This window comes from Cavia porcellus, unplaced genomic scaffold (genome assembly GCF_034190915.1).
Source record: "Cavia porcellus strain 051 isolate PalLab524CR breed Dunkin Hartley unplaced genomic scaffold, mCavPor4.1 scaffold_24, whole genome shotgun sequence".
Classification (NCBI taxonomy): Eukaryota; Metazoa; Chordata; class Mammalia; order Rodentia; family Caviidae; genus Cavia; species Cavia porcellus.
Window position 1 is genome coordinate 42,713,235 of NW_026947507.1, and position 23,322 is coordinate 42,736,556.

The window sequence follows — 23,322 nt, forward strand, 5'->3', positions numbered from 1 at the left end:
GAGAATCAAAAATGCAAACTGGCAAACAGTGATGCCACTTGACTTTGGACATGCACATGTTAATGTTTTATACTCACTGGAATTTTTAAAAAGAAACTCTTTAAAGGTCTCCTGCAAACCATATGGTGACAATGAGCACATATCTGCTGTCTTCCTATTACCAATTACACCACTGTCTAGGCAGGTCCATGACTCCCTACAATATGAAGAACGCTGTCCCTTGGGGGCAGCCCACCTGCCTGCCCACAAGAGCCATTTTTCTACAGTTTGTGAAAAAATACCTAAAATTCAGCAGGACTTGCATTTTCACACCATAAGAGTAAAAATAATTAGATTTCCATATCTGAATTTATTTGTATTTATTCATATTGTCATTTCTAAATTATCTATTTCTTCTTAACCACAATCTTTTGAATTTTAATCGTCAGCTAAGGTAACTCAATCACCTAGTATCAGTAAATAAAGCAGGTGCCTTACTCCCAATCTCAGATATTCCTTAATTATTTTAATGTCAGATAGTAGACTTCAGGAAGGATCTTTGGAAAGCAATATGTACTTAATACATCACCATCCACACATGGCATCCAGGCGATTACAGTCTAAGGACCAGTTCTTCTTGTTAAGTAAATCTCTCCAGTAAAGTGACCACTAACACAAGCATGACCTCTGAACTAAAGACAAAAAGGGGTCAGCCAAACAAGAAGAGTTAAAATGGCTGTGCATCTGTATCTCTTTCATATCTTCATATCTTCAAACATACACACTTTGTTCATTTAGAAAACAAGTTAAGTGCTGTAAAGAAAGGAAACAGAACTTACAACAGTTCTCAATTTAAGAAACTTTAGCAGTAATGGAGAAAAAGTCTAGGCAATCCCAGCAGATACTCCCAGAAGGTCGAAGTCACGAGTGACTGAGAAGAGTATAAATTCCAGGGATGTCTGGTGGCAGGTTCACCAAGGTATAATCTATAGTTAACTCCAGACAATGGAACGTGGGCACAATTTTACTTTCTGTGCATCTGCACTGGAGATACACTTTGGCTTCATTCATAGCAAATATGCATCATTCATCAAAAACAGTAAGGGGCTGGGGATTTAGCTCAGCAGCATAAGCACCTGCCTTGCAAGCAGGCAGTTGTGAGTTCGATCCCCAGTACCGATAAAAAAAAAAGTACAAAACTTAAGAGCAAAGAGGATTTGAAACACTAAGCCCATTCTGCCCTGTCATCTTCCTCTACTTTGTCCAGGTTTCAACAACTTTGACTTAAGCAGGACTTGTCTCATCAGCTGGCATTTATTAGTTATTAGATACAGATTAGTTATAGATAATTAAAGGAACTTTGGACTCTTACACAGAGGATAATGTTCAAGGTATGGAGTGCAAATAGCATAATTTTCTCATTTTTCCTTTGTTTCCTTTTACAAATAGGCAAAGACAGAGCCTTGTTCCAAACCTGGCTGAGTTTACCAGGAACTTTGGTCCTCAGCATCAGTGATTAATATTGTATCATAAAAGCTGTGGGCGGAACAATGCCATGTGTGGCCCACCACCAGACCTGGACAGACAGACCCCAGGCCCTTCCAGCTCTTAAGGGCTGGCGAACAAGAAGTACCAACCTTCCCCCACCCAACTCCATAAGTGACTGGCTGATCCAGAGAAACACAGGCTGTGACGATAGCTATGGAGGAGAAATGCAATTGGATGCCTGTGGTGCTGTGGTGTTTCACTAACATTGCAGGTGTAGGGCCAGTGGTCTAACCATAGGTTCAGAGGATAGCAGTACACAGTTTGGCATCTAGGGGGGTCTCCTTCTGAGGGTTATAGCCATTGTTAATTCCCTATGGTCTAGTTTTGGAAGTCCTATGTCATTTCCATTGTTTTGTTGGGTTGAGTTTTAATTCTCTTTTGTTTTATTTGATTATGTCAAATCCGATGGCAGGAGCAGCTATTTCAAAGACAGCAAGATATATTATGGTAGCAATTCTGGATTTACTATTGGCTTGTTTTGAAGTCCTTTATTACATTCATTATTTTGTTTTTATTGTTTCTATTCCATTCTGTTCTATTTGATTTTTACCATGTCCAAAGTTATCTGCAGCTATTTTGAAGACATCAAAAGGTATTATGGTAACTATTGTTGATTTCATAATGTTTTGAAGTGCTGTATCTTTTACACTGATTTGTGAAGATTGGTTTTATTCTGTTTTATCCTCTGTAAAATTAAAAAAAAATATTTTTTTTAAAAAAGCGTGGGTGGCCTTCTGACAGAGTTGCTGGTTTTGTCTTACTATAAGATGGCCAAGTCATCTGATAGAAGATGACACATGGATAGATATGGTAATAGCATGAATGTAATAGCATGTATGGACATCAACTTCCACAAATGGACTTCTTGTTATTGTTAAAAGCCAGCAGAGGTCAGGATTCTGTGTTGTGCCACACTTCTGTAGACCAATTGTAACCGAAAGTATTTAGATAGAAAGAACTTTCTATCTTCCAGGTGACTATGACAAAAGCACAGAAAAGTTTCTATCATTCAGTGCCATGCAATGGGATACACTGCTTTTGGGATCAAGGTCAAGCGCCTTAGCCTGATTGGCTCTGAATATCCTCAGCCTCATCTCCCTCCATTGTCCAGGTGCCTCTCCTTTCCAGTAATAGCTAGTAGGTCCAAACTGTTCCCTCTGACCTTGATGCCACACATGGGTCTTTTTCAGTCCTGGCTGCCCCTTCCCTCTACTCCCGCTCCTCAGAGCTAATTTTTGCTCTTCCTGAAGAGCTCAGTCAAATGTTTGACTATCCAGGTTCACCTTGCTATCAAGCTTTTCAGATGTCATCATGCCACTCTGCCAAAATCTCCTTCAGCCTTCACTTGTACCCTGGGATATACCCACAGTAAGCACACAATACATGTTTTTGAAAGAACAAGTGATGTCACTGAATTAATGAACTTTCATGCTGAGGAATGACAGCTAACAAACTCAGATTGCTAACCATCTGTCCCCAGTAGCACAAGATTCAACGGTCACCTTACAATGAGATATAGAATAAGGCCAGTTTTCTATTCCCAAGGACTCAACACAGAAACCCACCTGCAGGCTTTTCTGGTTCTAAAGGAGGATGGAAACTGGAACCAGAAAAGACAGATTCTTGGCCAGCAGGGAAGTAAGAGGAAGAGACAAGAAAGTCATAGTGCAAATTAAATAACACCCTCTTGAACAACCAACAGGTCACAAATGAAATTAAACAAGAAATTAAATAATATCTACAACTAAACAAAAATACAGATACAACATACTGGAACCTGTAGGACATAATAAAAGCAGTCCTAAGAGAGGACTAAGAGGACATTATAGCAGTGAATACTCACATCAGGAAAACAGAACAATCAACAACCTAATGTTACATCTCGAGCTTTTCGAAAAAAGAATAAGACCAAAGCCCATATGAGGGAGGAAATTATAAAGATCGGAGCAGACATTAATGCAATTGAGACTAAGAAAACAATACAAAGAGTTAATGAACTGAAGAGTTGGTTGTTTGAAAGAATAAATAAAATTGACAAACCCCTAGTCAATCTTATCAAAAAAAAAAAAAAAAGGAAAAAACCTCAAGTCCATTCAATGAGGAATGAAAAACAAGAATCACTGCAGATCCTGGGGAAATTCAGAAGATCACTAATACCTACTTCAAAAACATTTACTCACACAGGATGAAAAACGAAAGAAATGGACAGATTCCTAGACACATATGAATTACCAAACCTGAATCAAAAATATACAAAAATTCTAAGTAACCCAGTATCAGATCTGAAATTGAAAATGTAATTAAAAACCTGCTAACAAAGAAAAGCCCAAGTCCTGATGGCTACACAGCTGAATTCTACAAGAAATTTAAAGATGTAATGCCAATAGTTCTCAAACTCTTTAATGAAATTGAAAGGAAAGTAATACACCTAACTCATTCCTGGATGCAAGTATCACCCTGATACCAAGACCAGAGAAAGACCCAACCAAAAAACAGAAGTATGGGCCAATCTCCCCAATGAACATAGATGTAAAAATCCTCAATAAAATAGCAAACTTAATGCAGCAAATTATCAATTATACACCATGACCAAGTGGGATTCATCCCAAGAATGCAGGGATGGTTCAACATACGCAAATCAATAAATGTAATACATCATAACCAGAGTCTCAAAGGCACATGATCTTCTAAATCAATGCAGAAAAAGCTTTTGACAAACTACAGCAACCATTCATGATAAAAAAACATCACAGGAAATTTGAACAGACAAACTTTATTTCAATCCGATAAAAGCCATCTATGACAAACCAACAGCCAACTTCATACTATATGAACAAAAACTGAAAGCTTTCACTCTAGAATCAAGAACAATACAAGAATGTCCACTATCACCACTCCTATTCAACACAGTCTGGAAACATTAGCCAAAGCAATTAGACAGAGAGAGAAATAAAAGGAATAAGGATAGAAAAGGAAAAATTTAAATTATCATTATTCACAGATGACATGATACTCTACATAGAAGACCCCAAAAACTGCACCAAAAAATTTCTAAATTTAATAAACAAATTCAATACTTGGATATAAAGTCAACACTCCAAAATCAATAGCATTCTTGTACAAAAATAACAAACTCACTTAGAGAAATTAGGGAAACAACAGTCAAAACAGCATCCAAAAAATAAAATACTTAGTAATCAATCTAACAAAGGAAGTAAAAGATCTGTCTAATGAAAATTATAGTACCCTGAAAAAGGAAATCAAAGAGAATATAAGAAAATGGAAAGGTATCTCTTACTCATGGATAGGATGAACCAAAATTATGAAAATGGCCATACTCCCAAAACTGTTACGCATATTTAATGCAATCCCAATTAATATACCATTAACCTACCTCCCAGAACTAGAGAAAACATTCTCAAAATTCATTTTAAAGCATAAGAAACCTAGAATAGGGCTGGGGATTTAGCTCAGCGGCATAAGTGCCTGCCTTGTAAGCAGGCAGTCGTGAGTTGGATCCCTGGTACCGATAAAAACAAAAAAAAAGACAAAAAAAGAAACCTAGAATAGCAAAGGCAATTCTGAACAGCAAATAAAAGGCTGGAGTCATCAAAATCCCTAACTTGAAATTAGACTTCAAAGCTACTGTAATAAAATCAGCACAGTGCTGGCAAAAATCAAACAAACCAACCAGACTGAGGATCAATGGAACAGATTAGAAGATGCAGACACAACTATAAACACACTTGGCCACCTAATCTTTGACAAAGGGGTCAAACATGTTCACTGGAAGAAAGACAGCCTCTTCAATAAATGGTGCTGGAAAAACTGACTCTACATGCCAAAGACTAAAACTAGATCCATGTCTACCACCATGCACTAAACTAAAGTCAAAATAAATCAAAGATCTCAATATTAAAACAGAATCAGGGCCGGGGATATAGCTCAGTGGCACAATGAGTTCAATTCATGATACCAAAAATGAAAAACAATTAAAAAAAGAAAGAAACAATAAATCCACTGGAAGAGAAAGTAGGTAGAAATCTTGAAGACATAGTTGTAGTCAGAGGGTTCATAAACAAAATCCAAACTGCATGGGAAACACTTTGAATAATCAACAAGTGGGATCCTATTTTAAAAAAAAACTTTTGCACATCAAAAGAAATCACCAAAAGAGTGAAAAGAAAATCCACAGAGTAAAAAAAAAAAAAATCTTAGTCAATCTTAGTCTTTGACAAATAACTTCTATCTAGAACATATAAAGAATTGAAAAAACTCAGACCCCCAGATTCAAAGTCCCAATCCAAAATACACATCTGAGATGAATATACACTTCTCAGATGAAGAAATATAAATGGCAAATAAATATATTAAAAGATGTTCAATGTCATTGGTCATTCAAGAGATGTAAATTAAACAATATTGAGATCCTATCTCACTCCAGACAGAATGGCTGTCATCAAGAAATCAACCAATAACAAGCAAATGCTGGTGGGGCTGTGGGGAAAAAGGAACCCTTCTCCACTGTTGGTAGGAATGTGGACTGTGTAACCACTGTGGAAATCAATGTGGAGATTCCTCAAAAAGCTAGGGTTAGAGGTCTCATTCAACTCAGTTATTCCCTTCTGGGTGTCTTCCAGAAGAACTGAAAACATCACACCACAGTGATATATGTGCACCCATGTTTATAGTAGCACAATTTGTAATAGCTAAATCTTGGAAACAACCCAAATGCCCATCAACGGAGGAATGGATAAAAAATATCTAGTATTTTTATACAATGGGACACTGCTCAGTCATAAGAAGAATAAACTTAAGACTTTTATAAGTAAATGGGTACGATTTGAGACCATATTCATATGCACAATAAATCAGTCTCAGATGTGTAAATTTCGCCATGGTGTGAGAAACTGAAAGAGTAATAAGGTCTAGAATGTACAACAGATATTGATAGAAAATGGGAAGTAATTGCTTAAAAGGAAAAAGGAACTAGGAAGTAAAAAGGGGAAAGGAAGGAGGACAAAAGGGAGAAAAATACAAAGTAGCTATATTACTAGTGCCTCTTAGTTCACTGAAAAGGAAGTTTGTACTAATATCAATTGGAGAATTTTGTATGCCCATATCTTGTACTCTAAGTAATTGCTTTGAAGATGACAATATGGAATGTACTAACTATTGCTATTCTCCTATTATTTTGTTATGAAATACTGTCTTACTTTTTTCAATAAAATTAAAAAGAAAAAAGAAAGTGTTTCATGTAATCAGGAGCCTGGGAGCTCAGTCCCAGAATACAAACTGCCCTGTACTCCTCAAAGGAAGCATCTGATAGTCTTCACATGCCCTACAGGGATCTGGCACAATTACTGGACTCATTCACAAGACACAGACGGTGTGCACAGTGTACATTCTGAAGTCAACAATGACTGACATACAGCAACAAGTGCTTCACCACATAGCTGAAATAGGGAACTGCATCAAAGACACCTAGTTCAAACTGTATGCTTTCTTTCAGTCTTATAATTTAATGTCTCCATTTAATCATAAAATGAATTATCTTCCAAAATAATAAATGTTCACCACCTTTCTAAATAATAAAGTACATTTTCCCACCACATAAACCAATAGCTCCACTTTTATACTAGAACTGATGTGAAATTACATCTCATGAATTATTCATGTCATCCAATTTAATTCAATTATTTTTAGTGAATTCATATCTAATCCATAAAAATGTTCAACTCAATCCACAAAAAAATCATGTATGCATCCTTGAGTAATAGATTTCTTGCAAAATTTGAGAAAGATAAGTGAATATTTGGTTTGAAATAGCAAAGCATAATATAATTGCAATGATGAAAATAATTTTAACTATTTAACCGTACATCCTGTTCTATTTACTGACTGATGTCTCATAAAGGAAAACTTATTTAATATCAAAGTACAATCACAGGAGAATGAAGTGTGTTGTAGCTCCAATTATGGCACCAGAGCCTCTTTTAGATTTTCTGTAAGACTCACAGCAGATGCCAGCAGAGGCCCTGCTAATGGAAGCAGTCCCACACCCAGTGAAACGCACAGATTTCATTCTTAGAGAAGGAGAAATGCGATTTGCCCCCAAAGAAATCAAAAGAGGGAAAATCACCATTCCCCTCGCCTTAGAGAAAAGTGTGTTGTGGCCAAGTCACCGCACTGTCCTCTACTTCTCAGGCTTTCTCTTTCTCCACAGTCTCCCTGGAAATGTGGGTTTACTCTTTGCTGGTTTCACCACTTGTCTCCCCATCCTGTCAATCTCAAACCCTGGGGTGGTCTCAACGTCCTCAGAATAGACCTTCACACCTCCATGTCTTTCAACCACTCCCCTTGCCCTACTCGCTGCTAGCCATGCCTACACTGGACCCCTCGCCCCTGGAGCTAAGCCCAAAGAACCAGTCTCAGACACAGCCTTCCTGCATCCCTCCCATCACATCTGTTCTCTGCCCACATCCAGCTCCAAGCCTGCTTCTATTCTCTAGATCTGCTTACATTCCTAATCAGACTGCACTGCACAATTCTTCTCCTTCCTGTCTTAACAGTGCAGAGCCCTTTTATTCTTTTTAGACTTATGCTGCCATGAGTTCACAGAAACAACACTCCTGCACTGGACCACATGTCATGGGCTGCTCTGAGCAAAGCAGGTTGGTCCCTCCACTGAGCCCAAGTTCTTTTCTCTTTGACTACAGGAGGCCATTGGAGTACTCAGCATGCTTGATATGTATATTGATTGGCAAGAATAGCACCAATGGCATGCTAGGCTCTGGCTTTGCCATGGTAACAGGAGTGGGGGTTCTTTCAAAACAGTCCCTTTCTGATACGTTCATATGTCTGTTGTGGCCAGAGGTACAACTCCATATTTCTGAAAGGCCTAAAGAATGTTAACAGGTGCCTCTCTTCTTTCTTTGTGTTCTTTATTTTGGTGAATTAATGGAAGGTGGTTGTTCTAGGCAAAAGTCTTTTGTTTCAACCTCTAAATCTCTTTTCTCTTAGAAATTCTGTCCCACCTACTCCACCAAGTCCCAGCCCAAAGAGCTCCAAGCATCTTTTCTTCTACTTCTATCCAAGCCCACTGAGCATGGCCAGAGACTGCATTAGTCATTAGGTCAGAGCTTGGCAGAGCACTCTCCAGCCTGAGGCAAACTATCGGCGCCACCCAGGAGTACTTCAGTGTTCCAAAGAGCAACTGCGCCTGTCTCCGCCTCCTCCTTCTCAACCCTTCTTCATCCTCCTCAAGCTCTCACCCCTCATCTCACTGCTCACTCCTAGCTCACAGACAAATTAAGAAACCACCTACCATCAGCAAACTTATCTGTGTCAAAATCCTCATTGAGCCTGTAGCTAGTTTAATGACATTTTTAAGTGACTGAACTTTACTATTTTTCCAAAATGTTTGGCAAAATGTTAATGCAAAAAAAAGTTTTTATTTTTCTTTTGCATTTATATTTCATTGGTTTGTCTAATATGCAATTCAATTGTGTAAATTTAATAACAAGTTCAACTGACATAAGGTTTGGGAACACACACAACAGATTCCCAGAACACCTACAAATCACACCAGTAAACAAAGCCACACTTACTAGCTGAAAGCACTGTTGGACCAGCTCACCAGACATCACATTTTATAAGACAATGACACTTATTAACTGAGTGGTTTTGTTAGAGCACTCAGTACTTTCACATGTCTTCCAACAGTTTTCCCTCCAAAAGGGAAAAACTATGTAATAATCATCTTGGGAGTTCAAGTGCTGATCAGAGAACTAAATACACACAAAAACATAACTTAATCTGATTGCTTTTCCAAGACAGTGTCACTTCACACATCAGTCATTCATCCCACTGAAAACCACCCCCAAGTCTAAGATTTAATGGCCAGCAGAAAGTATATCAAGATGGCCTTCATTGTCCCCTCTAGATGCCAGAATGGGGCCAACTAATACCCAGCTAGAAGTCCCTGCAGTATCTTCTCATCATCCTGTTCCTTCCTTCAACACTTCACTTCCTTCAACAAAGACTCGTCCACATTTTACTATGAGAGATATGGATTTTATGGATGATTTATGTAGTAATATCAAAATAATCCAGAAATTATATCCAAAATAGTGGAACTCCATGGAGTTAAGAGTTTTAATTCACTCCAATGTTCTTAAATAATGCTTCTGTAGACATAACTATGAACTGTAAGGAGGCAGAATAAGGAGTGATATTGTTGTTTGGGAGGCTAAGAGGGATACCCCAGGTCCCCCATGCTTACAAGGGTCTCCTAAGGTCCTATGCCTAAGAGATCTCTCCTCCAGTCTCCCAAACCTGTCGTCATGAATGATGAGATCCTCTTGGAAGGGGCCAGACCAGCCTGAACTGGGTCAGGAGAGCTGAGAATTATTGTCTTCCAATACTCCAGGCAACAACCACTCCCCAGAGTGTCCCCATATTCCAGATGTTCCAGTACACATCCAGGCAGCAACTTTGCCTTGGGTAGGAAGGAGGGAACCTAGGACAAGGATTTCAAGTGGGAAATTAACAGCTGGTTTTGTGGACTTTGTAGAAGTTCGTCAACTGGTTTTGGGGATATGTAGAAATTTGAAGTTTGAAAAGAAAGCAGGGCAGCCACCCCAAAGAAAATAAAAGGTACACAGGGGCCCGAGAGAGCAAAAAGCACACCTTCCAGAACATGGGAGGAGCAGCAGGGAGGCAAGGACCTCCTCAAGAGGCCTATGGTTGGCTTGTAAAGAACTTCAAGAACTGGACTGAAGAACATGAACCTTATTGTGGGGCAGTAAAGGCCAGTGAGGAGAAGTATGAACAGGACTATAATATTTTCTCAGTGACCTTATAACCACACAAAGTACATATATGTCTTTTTGATTATTCATGTATCCTGAGGTCTTTCTACACAGTTAAAACCCTGGTTTTCACTGTGAGTTTCCCCCGGGATTTCTTACAGTTCACGGCATACAGGCAAATAGTCAGTTTAGTGAAAAAAATGAATAAAATAGTCTTCATGGTAAAGTCTTTCCTGCAATCAAGAATATGTACCACTGGATTATTATCCCAGCCAGGGCTATTTGGGCAGGAAATTCATTACTCTAACACAGGAATGCAGACTCCCCAAAAGCCAGAGCAAATGCTCAAGATCTGCCAACCACTGCCACCCAGCATTAGCCCAAGGGGGTGGTTAAGATCCAGTGAAAAGAAAATAACTAGAAATGCTTGCTATCATCCTGCAAACCTTTGATTTGATGCCTATATCCTTCCTGATTGATAGAAATGAAGCATCTCCTCAGTAGGATGAAGGACTTCTTATATTTGCATTCACATCTCACCTTTGGCATCTCCTGGTCCAGATAGTGTTACATTTTGTGTGACTTCAAATGAGGAAGCAGGGACTTAGGACTGTTGTTCATCACAGTAATCAGAGAATCACTTGTGCCTGAAAATGAGGGTTCATTTGGTTTTCTCTGACAGCTCTCCCGAAGATCGCATCAGAGCAAACAATCCAAGTTGTTGAAAATTAAAATATTTTCATACTAGCAAGTAACATTCATAGCTATTGCATACATACAAAAAAAAAAACTGAGCTGTATTTGCTTGATCTTATGGTAATGGGACATCCACATATTGTTTTTATTCACCTCTGTATTGTCACATTACTGAACATCTATTTATAAAAGATAATTTATTTGATTAGTAAAAGATATGATCCCAACAGCTGAAAGTCATTCTAACATACACTGTATGGAAATTTACATCTACACGAAGTTCTCTGTTTCTAAAAGTTCACACTTTCATGAGGACAAACCAGCCTTTGTAAGTATAATGTGACCATCCTAGTGCTGGGATAATCCCCCCACTGACCCAGTGAAGGGGAAGGTGTGAATTTTTCAGGCTGTCTCTGCTACCTCTTCTTTTTTTTTTTAATTTTTTTATTTAAAGAGAAAAAATAAAACAAAACAGTCAAAAGGTACAAGTAATACAGAATTTCAAAAAAATAAAAAGTAAGAAATCACTAGTTAATAGATTATATATTGTCATCTTAGAAATAGTTGTTCAAGTTACAAAATTAAAGCATACAAAATGGACATTCAAACAGTGAGATTGCAAACAATTCTGTTCAATGATCCAACAAAAACTTAGTAATGTGGTTTTCTATCTTACACACTTAAATATACATGCAGTCATATCCTTTAGAGCACTTTCTTTTCCTCTCTTTTTTATAATAACAATTACACATTTTGGGTTTTATTACTCCCACAGTTCTTATTACTTTTTTTTTTGAAGAGAATAAAACCAAATGTGACAAAACAAAATGGAGTCAGTCAAAACAAAAGGATGGACATAGTACATGATGTAAAAAAAGAATACCAGCTGATCAACAATGGTTACCATAATGCCTCTTGCTATCTTAAAAAGAGTTGCATCTATCATCAGGTATAATAAAATTGAATAAAACAGTACAGAACAAAACCAATAAAACCTAAACACTGGAGACCTTACAGAACTTCAAAACAAAATAATAGTCAAACCAGAATGGGCATCATAGTTAATCTTATTGTCTTCAAAGTAGTTGCCTATACCTTCAAACTTGATGCTATCAAACAAAACAGAATAGAGTAAAATCAGTCAAAACAAGATGGTGAGAGCAATACAGGGGTTCAAATTAAGTTAATAGGAAAACAAAAAAGTTAGTATAATATATCCTGCTCTTTTTTAATTTACTTTTCCCTTAATTAAAAAAATAATAAAAAAATAAATTAAATTTTAAAAAAGGAAAAAAAGGGGAGACTGATAAAAGAGGACATAGCAACACAGGTCAGAACAGAACAATTTAAGCAACACAGTGTTTCACCACCAGATAACCTGACATAATAGTAGCACAGTGTCTCTTTCCTTGAAATATCTGTTGCCTCTTCTAAAGACTCCTCCCTTCCTTGACAGTTCTTGACTTCAAGTGCCCAATACTCTCTTTCTCAAGGAGGCCTCTTCTCCACCCTCTCTCTGGACTTACCCCTCCTCTGTCATCAGTGTTTCCCTTGAAAGTCAACCTGGGAACTCAGCCCCAATAAAGTACGAATGCCTAATGAGCTTGGCTCAGGAAGTCCCACAAGGAATCCATGCTTTAAGAGCAGGCTCCCGGAAATATAGGCAAAGAAATAATTTTTCAAATAGCACTTCCAAAAGTATTTAGCAGAGTGAATTTGGGCAGGATATATTTCCAGCATCTTACATTACTCCATGTGGTGAACCAACTATTTCTCCTATGTCCAAGTCTCTACCTCAGTCCAGCCCAAATCAGACTTTATCTTTTTGAACTTTAAAATGCCTAGTTTGAAATTATTTCATTATGTACTGGTCTGGCCTTTCTCTAACAACAACCTTTCAGACACCTCAAAGGCAGCAGCATCTCTTCAATTTTGGTACCCCAGGGCCAAACACAGAGCTCGGCACACAGTAGGTGTGCATAACTGCCTGTCAGGAATTCCTTCTTACTTGACACATGAAATTAATGAACTAATGGGTTTTAGTGTCATTGGTTGCAAAAATGGCTCATTCCTTCTTTGACACGCAGCATTTCTTATCACTTTATACTGTTTAGTAGTATTAGCTAGAATTTCAAGAACAAGATAGAAGAACTGTGATAAGAGCAAGCATTTTTATGAGGTCATGACTTTAGTTAGAATGCTGTTTTTCACAGTAAATCAATGCCACTGTTAATGGCTCTTCACAGAGGCTATCACATGAGAGAAGTGGCCTTTGGTATTTTATTTATAGAGAACTTGTGTTTATTTTTAAGCAAAAGTAAGTGTTGAATTAAATCAAATGGCTTTTGAATTTCTATTAAGATGATTAGGGTCTTTGATCTAATAAATTAATAGGCTCCATATAATATTAGCTTACCTAACACTGAAATGCCCTTGCAATTTTGGAATAAATTCCACTGGATGGTGGCAAGCCTTCTTTAAAACAAGGAAGCAAGACCTGTAGAGACTGGGGCCTGTGTGTCAGAACCCTACATGTTAGGAAACAAGCAAAATGTAAATGATGAAGAAAAATCCATTGTTATGAACAAGTATATTAAAGAAGTCAAGTCTTTGAAAAGAAAAATAAAGTACATGAGGGCCGGTGGTAGAGAACTGCCTAGCATACACACAGACTTGGGTTCAATCTTCAGTACCACACAAAAAATAGACAAACTTCTTGTCAAATCTGAGAGCAATCAAAAATTGTAACATTAGGAACAAGAAGCTCCAAGGTCAGGTCAAGAGCAGCAGTTGGTGTGCACTGCCCCAGTGGCTCTCCTATCAGTCGTGGTCAGTCGTCTCCTATCAGCCGTGGTCACATGAGGTTTAACAAGATGGGGTGCAAGCTACACAGACAAGCCCAGAGTTTTCCCTAAAACCTGTACACTCCATTTACTGTAGTTTGTTTTGTTTTGATGGTCCTTATCTGTGCTCTGAAAAATCTTAAATAACCTATACACTCTATATTTGTGCGTTTCCCTTTAAAATCATATGATCCCAAAGGCACTTTAGATCACAATTTTTTCACTAAGAAATCTTTCCTGCTTCTTTCTCTATCCTTGAGCCACTTCTGGTCTTCTAGGGCAATTTTGACATTTATTTTCTTAGAAAACCACCCGTTTAACCTGAGGTTTCAAACAATCAAGTTTTATAGTCTTCATGCTCCTTCCTCCTTGTCTGCAGAGGTCCACTTGCTCCAGCAAAGACACCTGTGCCAGCTGATATAGCATCTTTCTACCTTTGCTACTGGCACCCTGCCCATCACTCTGCTCCAGCCTCACAGAACTACTTTACAGCTTTGTGTCTCTGTGTCTTTGCTCAACCTTTTCTCCCACCTGTAGTACGCCCTTCTGACTTAGATGCAATTCCACTCAACAATCAGGCTCTAGCTCAAAGGTGAATTTATTTCCAGGACAAAACTGGTCAATTCAAACCTTTGTGTTTCTGTGCTACTTTGTTCACAATGACACTCATGAACCATCTCATACTGTGTCACAATTACAATCTATCGTGACATATTGGAGTCTCACACACACACACTGACATGCATATGCACATGGTTCATATTTGATCACTGGTTCCCCTCTGCACTGAGGACATTCAATTCTTTGCTCCCTACTGTATCCCAACTCTAAGTATGGTACCCAAGGTAAGCCCAAGGTACCCATGGAGCCCACGGTAAATATTCAAAACTTGTCTGTTGACTGAACATTATTTTTGTAAAATTAATAGTTAATTACAGTTGGGCTGGGGATTTAGCTCAGCGGCATAAGCACCTGCCTTGCAAGCAGGTGGTCGTGAGTTCGATCCCCGGTACTGATAAAAAGGAAAAAGACAAAAAAAAAAATAATAATTAATAGTTGAATCCATATGAGGCAACTATGTGAATGAGAAAGAGATCTTTTTTTTTTTTTTTTTTTTTTTTGTCTTTTTCTTTTTTATCAGTACTGGGGATCGAACTCACGACCGCCTGCTTGCAAGGCAGGTGCTTATGCCGCTGAGCTAAATCCCCAGCCCCAGAAAGAGATCTAAGACAGTTTAAGAAGCTGATAACATGAACAGAGATTTGAGAGACGCTCATGCTACATCTTCCCAAGTGTGGCAGTTCAGCAGAGACCCACAAGGAAACTGGATTCACACTGAGGAAACTCTCACTCCTGTGGCATGATAGCTTCGGAAACAATGGTGGTAATGATGTAGAACAACAGCTTCTGACTCTAGTCAACAATCATCTATGGCATGCACACCACAAGCATTGTACACTATGCATTCTGGAGGCTGAGCCTGCCCACCCTGAGACACTCCTAGGCCCCCTCACATAACCTTTCTCTTGGAAATGAGGATGTTGCCTGAGAAAAAAAAAGTCCCCCAAAGCCCAACTACTGGCCCCTTCCTATGATTGTTCCACTTGCTACAGGAATGCAAGTGAGGATAGATGGGCAATCATGATGGAATTAAAAAGGAAATCTATTTTGTATTCCTGGAGAGCCTCGCATCCCATTATTTTGGCTTCTATTAAAAAAGACAAGATTAAGAGGTCCCATCAGAGGAGCATGCAACATGGAGCAGCAAAGCAATGAGGACAGGAATGAGGATGGAGAGAAAGATCCATGAACACAGGTTACAAAAGCATTCCAGATGGCCTGGAAGTTGTCATTCAGTGGTTCATTTGACATCATCTCCATGGATCCACATGTCACAATCACCAGGCCATGTAGTGGTTAAATAACCAAAGCCAATCCAAAAGATCAAAGTGAATCCATAGCCCTGAAACATTCTGCCTGTCCATGGATACCACGGAAACCCTGCTATCCTGCCGGGTTTGGAAATAAGGCATGATGTGTTAATGCTATGTAAGAAAAAAATTAGACGTTCCACTTAGTGAAATCAAGCAAACAGGAAGTTCTAGGCCATGTATGACCTCTAAATAGAGCAGTGACAATCCTGTGCTTATTAGACTGCACTAGATAAAACGTTACCTTCTTTTTTACATGCCACTCAGTAACAAAGAACTAGCTAAACTGGGGCACATTTAGAGAAAGCCATATAACTAGACCATGTCATGTAGAAATGATTGAACACAGGAGGGTCATTTTTCAAATATGTGAAAGGCTGCCACATGTCAGAATTAGATTTTGTGCCAGATGACCCTAAAAGGTAATAAAAGGATCTGCAGATGAAAGTAATGGGAAGAAAGCTCATAGCAGCACAGCTCAGTAAAATAGCTTACCAAAGATAGCCTGGGTCAGGCCGCCTTGTGAGAAAGTGTGATCTCCATTGTGAAAATCAAGACAGTGACTTGACACCGACTCTGCAAAGGAGATGGAAGGACCAATATTTAAGCTATCTACCAGACAGGAGAGTCTGCAAAAATAAGAAAACAACTAGGGGCAACCTTCTGATAAACTCAGCAGATGCTGGTGAGAAGTGGGTTCATTTGCACTGTTCCCTAACAGCACTACTCACACTCTTCCATGGAAACCAGATCAGCAAGGCTGAATCTTTTGCCTGGGACAATCCCCCTCCATCCCCCATGCATTTTAACACCTAATAAAATGGGCGAGAAGCTTCATAACAAGTCACAAAATCTACATAATCCCCACCCTTGAAAAAAGGCATCCAGATATAATTAAGAATTGAGTAAAACAGGGGAGAAAAGCTGCTTCTATTATAAACTGAACAAAAAATACATTGAAATATGCCGAGTCTTACTTATTTCAACCGATGTTTGAAGAGTTATTAGCTAAAACACACTGGCAGTGCCAGACAGAACAAAGGGCCTGAATGGGGGCCTCATCAAAGGCAGTGCAGCCTAGGTAAGAATTGGAAAGGTCTAGGAGGGGGCAGCATGAATGTGTGGCTGCGGTCAGCCCTGGCCTCCCACCGATAGCTGGGCCTAGTGTATGTCAAGGCTCATGGGAAAGAGATGACACATCTACCAAAGGTGGGTGTGGTACGTGAAATGAAGCTTGATGTGGGTAGAAACCAGGACTTCCAAAAACTGCCTTTTACTGGTGAGGGTCCTGAACGAGGGCTAGCAGAGATGGTGTTCAGACTGGTACTCAACTTCAATACCACTTGGTCAATTCTCCTAGACAATTCCACTTTCCATGAAAAAAGGTATCAAATGAAACTAACGGCCTCACCTCCTCCTAGAAATTCTTTATCATATAAACTGAACTTCCAGAGACAAACTATTCATTCAAAGACAGCATAACATAATTTCAAAATCCATAAATTCCAATAAAAGCACATCATAACAAAACAAGAAAGCAGTGATGCTTTTTATCACTTTAGTACAAGTCACATTAAATTAACCACTAGAAAAGAAGGAGTTAAAACTGGTTTACCCTATGATGCCAAACATGGTTCCTTTGCCAAAGTACTTATTTTAAAGGCAAGTACTATATGCATTTTATCTCTTGGACTTAATTTGAGTTTTGCTATGCTCAACAATTTTAATGCCAAGAGGAAGAAACTAAGTGAGAAAGGGAATGCACTGGTCTGAACCTGGAGAGTTGATCTAATTGAACTGAAAAAATTAAACCCTCCCTCCATCTGCTCAGTACACCTGCTGATGGAGCACAACCACAGGTAGGGAGGAAATCCATTGGAGACTGGTTATAAATAGACTTTTATTTCATCTGCTAAAAGCTTGGCAGGCGAGGTGGGAGGGCTGCCTGTGCCGGCAGCCAGCAAAAGCTCTGTGCAGCTTTTATGTTCAGGTAGAAAGAATGGAGAGACACAGAACTAAAAAAATAAAATAGCATAAGATAAAATGAAATAAATTTCCCAACAACTCATATAATAACCAACCAACAGGCATGAAGTTTAAATCATGACAGGCATTTCTGACAATGGCTGGAGAGATGCAGAGACTAACCATTTATTCCACCACATGAGAAACAGCAAAATCTAAGGGGAAGCAAACAGGTCCCAAGTTACTATGCAGCAAAGGTGATAGGTGCCACCGCCCTTGGGACATTGCTGAAATGGCTCAAAACTGCAGCAGAACCAATGACACAACAGAGCCATCACTTTCTAAGGATGGGGATGATAGAAATTCTATGTGCACCAAAACTAAATTTAAAAAAAATGTTTTCATGAAGAAGAAAAGCAGCAGTTCCATCCATGGACTACCAAAGGGCCAGCACAGGCAAGGAGCATTCAGGCTCCCCCTCTTTCTTGCACCCTTCTGCCTCTGGAATGGCTGGCACCTCCAAGAGGAGGTCAACAAACCACAGTTAAACTAAATAAGTCAATTGCAAGGAAAGGATACAGACATCCTGTTCTTTGGGATAAAGATGAACCAATGGCTATCTTAAGACAGGCCTAATATAACATATATATCAGAGATTCAAAAGCAACATGTCAGAGATTATATTTCCAAATATAAGTCTCAAGAAAGAAGGTGGAAGGAGATATGTTTATCTCACTTGCAGAAGTGTAGGCTTAAGGAAGCCTTACTGATCTCCTTCAAGAACATTAAGGCCATCATCAAATAGATAATGACCCGCTATTTTGTTACCACCAAGGACAACAAGAGAAATGGGATTGAACTGTCGCAAGGGAAAACTGGGTTAAATATGAGAAAGAATTTCCTGACAGCAAAGGTTATTAAACACTGAAAAAGGAAACTAAAGGAGATTAAGGATGCTCTCTAGAGGTCTTTAAAAAAAAGAGTGGAATGGCTCAGCAACTATCTTGGGTAATTTAGGCATAGTTCTGCCCGCTCCTCTGGCCTTCATCAGAGTTCTAATTCATCCCCTGGCCCAGTCAAGATACGCTCACCATGGTAAACTACTGTTAGGCTCATTCCATAATGAGCTCTCAGAAGGAGAATAAGCATTAAGAAAATGGCAAAAGCTCTCTTGGAAGTAAAACTCATTTTTTTTTTCATTTAAACAGCACATTGTGTTTTTGTGATTTTCTACATTTTTCCATTTTTTTTAAATGCTATCTCCAGAAATGGCCAAACAAATCTCATCACCACTAATCTGTTATTGCAAAGCAGAAAAAGTGCTCAGTGGCCTAAACAACCACTGCCCTATCAGTATAGTGATGAAAGTGTACATTCCCACCTGAGAGTTAAAATAGGAACATAACTAACTGAAGCAGTTCCATATAAATACCGCACTGACAAGCAGGAAAGAGAGCGGGGACCGCTGTGTGCATGGCCAGCCCCTTCCTCCTGGCTTCAGTTTCTTCTGTGTGTTCTTTTGTTTTGCAAAGTGATTTGGGAGATTAGGTGGGTTTTGTTTAGGCAAGACAGCCAGCAACACTGGTGAATAAGTGCTACTTGATTGCACAACAAAAGATACACAGGCGCCTCAGCCACAACTCAATTCTACTTGCCCCAACAGTTTGAATTTCTCAATTAAGTTATTTTGTTAGCAAGACTACCGGTTAAGGAAAGGAGAAAGCACTTACTGCACCACGCTTATTCACTGTATAGAAATTACTGTAATCAGATCAAAAGAACATTCTTTCTAAGGGCCCAAAACTCCTACTTGATAATGCCACAGATGCAACGGGAGCGTGCCCATATTATGGTGTGCTTTGAGAGTTCTACAAAAAACAAAATTTCACAATAGTGTTGATTCAGTCGTTGGCACCTAGAAATTAAAAATCTGTCCAACGCTTCAAAAAATTGACCAAAATTCTATATGGAAAATAAGAAACTTTATCCTCTAAATATCAATTAAAGAGATGAAATTCTGGAGCATTAGAAGAAACATTAGTCCCATTAATTAATCTTTCCTGCCACATTGAAAAGCATGAACCTCAAATATGTGTTATCACAAAAATCATCTCTGAAAATTAAAAATTCCAATTTTTCAAACATATACCATAGTTCATTTCAAAGTTACCATAAAAAAAATGAAAAACAGACCAAAACTTGAGAAGACATTTTCAATTCATACAGCAAAGAATCAGTATATAAAATATACTACAAATAAGGAAAAACACCTCAAAAGAAAATTGTCAAAAGGCTACAAATTGAGAATGTACAGTAAAGGATATGTAAATTTTTGCCAATATGTAAAGATGCTCTATCTCACTAAGTAATCAGGTACAGAAACAAAAGTAATAGCAAAATATTCCTTGGCCATCAGATTGGTAAAAATTTTAAAGTCTGATATTGTTACATTTTATATCTAGATGCCCCCCCCACCAAAGCCTCATGCACTCATAGTTGGGGCTTTTGGGAGGTAACTCAATCATGGGAACATGATACTCATCATTGGATTAGTCCACTGACATGTCTATAGCTGGGTGTGATGTTGGGAGGTGAAGCCCGCTACAGGAGGTGGGTCACAAAGAGAGTGAGATACAGATACAGATGAGACAGAGATAAAGACAGATATCCCTCTTCCTCTTCCCTCCACCCCTCTCTCCTTCTATCAGACATTACAATATCTGTTTCTCCTCTGCCATGCCACTAAGCCTTGATACCAGCAGACTTATATGGACTGAAATCTCTACACACTCTGAGTCAAAATAAACCTTTCCTCCTTTAAGTTGTGAGTGTCAGGTATTTTGTCACAGCAACAAGTAACTGACGTGTATGATCAAGAATTAATGAAGATATCTAAAGGATATAACTGCATGTATATTTAAGTGTGTAAGATAGAAAACCATATTACTAAGTTTTCGTTGGATCACTGAACAGAACTGTTTACAATCTCACTGTTTGAATGTCCATTTTGTATGCTTTAATTTTGCAATTTGAACAACTATTTCTAAGATGACACTATGTAATCTATTAACTAGTGATTTCTTACTGTATATTTTTTCTTGGAATTCTGTATTACTTGTACCCTTTTACTGTTTTGTTTTGTTTTTTTTCTCTTTAAATAAAAAAAAGAATTAATGAAGATATAATACAGAAACTTTGATACCCCAGTAAAAATTTGTACCCCAGTGCAAATTCTCAGAAGAATAAATTTTGGCATTATTAAATGAAGCTAACAGATTCAATACCTTAGCTGTATTTCCAGGCCCTCTCTAAAAGATCACACATACCTGTGGGGAGTCATGCTGTCAAGGATAACTTTGACAGCATCATTAATACCAGTAAAGACCTGAATGACCATCCACAAAAAAAATAAGGCAATGACAGTACAACGCTTACTCTATAACTCTGGACCTATAGCAGCAACACAGATAAATCTCAAAAATACCTAATCTAGTTTACAGGAAAAAAAACAATAGTTCAAAAGCAAAGTTTTAAGTAATATAAAATAATAATTATGTTGCTTACAGCTATATATAGTAAATATATCACTATATACTACACTTTATAAATTAAACATATACTATATATATCAGTGGTGGTGAATCTATGGCACACACACTACAGCAGGCTGTTATCACTGAAAGCTCTACAAGGTTCACCATCTCTATTATATACTTGTTACTATAGGTACTACTATACTATATTCCATTACTATGTACACACACACACACAGAGTAAATACTATAAAAATATGCAAGGAAATGTTTTACACCAATTTCAGGAATAAGAGGCTAAGACTCTAATATATACTGTTTCCTAAATATGGTCACTTATTCATTCTGCATAATGGATTACTGGATATGGATATTCTGTTTTATTCACTACTTCACTGAATTTGAAAGTTTTTCCTGATTAGAAATGTTTAAAGCATTTTAAAAATATATATGTAAAACGCATAGTCTATTGACATGCACAGCTGAAAAGCATACAGAATTAGGCACATTATCTGTATCCATCACCATCATGCACTTGGGATAGCTAAACTAGATAATTACCTCTCATGTTTGTGTAATACCTATCAGCTAAATTGCTTCCAGGCACATTATCTCATTTAATATTCTCGACAACCCTTGGATACAGGTAGTATAACAGGCATTTTACTGACAGAAAAAGCTGATCATTAGAATACTGAGGTTGTTCCTAAGATCACTCAATTGGTAGGAGATACAGTACTGGGACTCTACACTGTCACTGCTGTAGGACAGATGCCCAGTAAAATCCTAACAACTGTTATTCCAAAGACACATACATAATCCTTAAATCTATGTTATGGCCCTGAAACCAAAAGTATGAGCAAGCAAATGAGATGAAATACTTCACTGAAATTCTTAAAGCATCCAGTCAAATCCATTTCTCCTGATTAGTATTACTAATACTTTGACCTTTTTTAAAAAGGTTATATAACTCTGATAAAATCTACCATGTCAGTAAGGAAGAAAATGGAAATCTTGCCTAGGTAGGCTTTTCTCTCCTTTTGAAAATAAATTTCAGATCTTAATGGATTAGCAATTGTCATTTTATTTCTTAATATCTCTTGTCAGTGTAGTAATGGGACATACATACATACTATCCTCAGGCAAGCTAGTGATTAAAGCTAAGTCTATTTTGAAAATTTGGCTGTCATTAAGCAGGTTTGTCAATCACATATTACACTAACCACATAAGATAAATTTAAAGAAAGCACAAGTACTATCCAGGTTACTAAAACAAAAACTAACATTCAAATAACACTATCATCTAGTGAGCCATACTTCACCTGGACACACTACAATTCTGGGCTGCACAGCAAGAGATGATGGAAAACCTGGACTGCTGCCCCCACGCCACAGCAATAAGCATGTGTCCTGTCCATGGTTCAATACTGAAGGAGGTTTATGTACATCGAAGGCTTAAAGAAGATCCAGCCTCTTCACACAATGCCCAAAATGTACAGGTACTGGAATATGATAGGGGGGAAAAATCACTTGTCCTAACAAAAACTAGGATAATCTCAACTGAACTGAGAAAAGACTGTCCATAAACACAGACATCAAGATCACACAGATGTTGAAACTATCTGACAAGACCTTAAAGAAGCCATCATAAAAATGTGTTAATGAACAATCACAAACATAGAAAACAAATAGAAAAGACAGAAAAGTCTCAGTAAAGAAATAGATAAAACACAGTTAAGTGACATTAAAACACACTCAGCGGGTTAAACACCAGTATGAAGGTGACAGAAGAAAGATCAATGAACCTGAAGATTCAAACAACAGAAATTACTGATTCTGGACAATAAAGAAGAACAGACTAAAAATATAACCTGTGTCTGTTATAGCTTGTGTTTAGATGTCTCTCTCATCTGTAATCCCAGCACTTGGGAGGCTGAGGCAGGAGGATCCTTACAAGTTTGAGATCAGCGTGGGCTACAAAGTGAGTTCAAAGTCAGCCTCAACTGCATAGTGA

General features: G+C 38.2%; 1 protein-coding gene across 10 annotated transcripts in view; it reads right to left on the reverse strand.

Annotated features, from left to right (window-relative positions):
• Msra (methionine sulfoxide reductase A) overlaps positions 1-23,322 on the reverse strand; it is a 333,241-nt gene that overhangs the window by 267,433 nt on the left and 42,486 nt on the right. For 6 of the 10 annotated variants that reach the window (XM_063234968.1, XM_023561460.2, XM_063234965.1 and 3 more), the window contains exon 2: positions 16,306-16,386. The exons of the other annotated variants lie outside the window; for them this stretch is intronic. In XM_063234968.1, the coding sequence (XP_063091038.1) occupies positions 16,306-16,386 (81 nt within the window). The remainder of the gene's footprint in view (positions 1-16,305; positions 16,387-23,322) is intronic. 10 annotated transcript variants of the gene reach the window in all.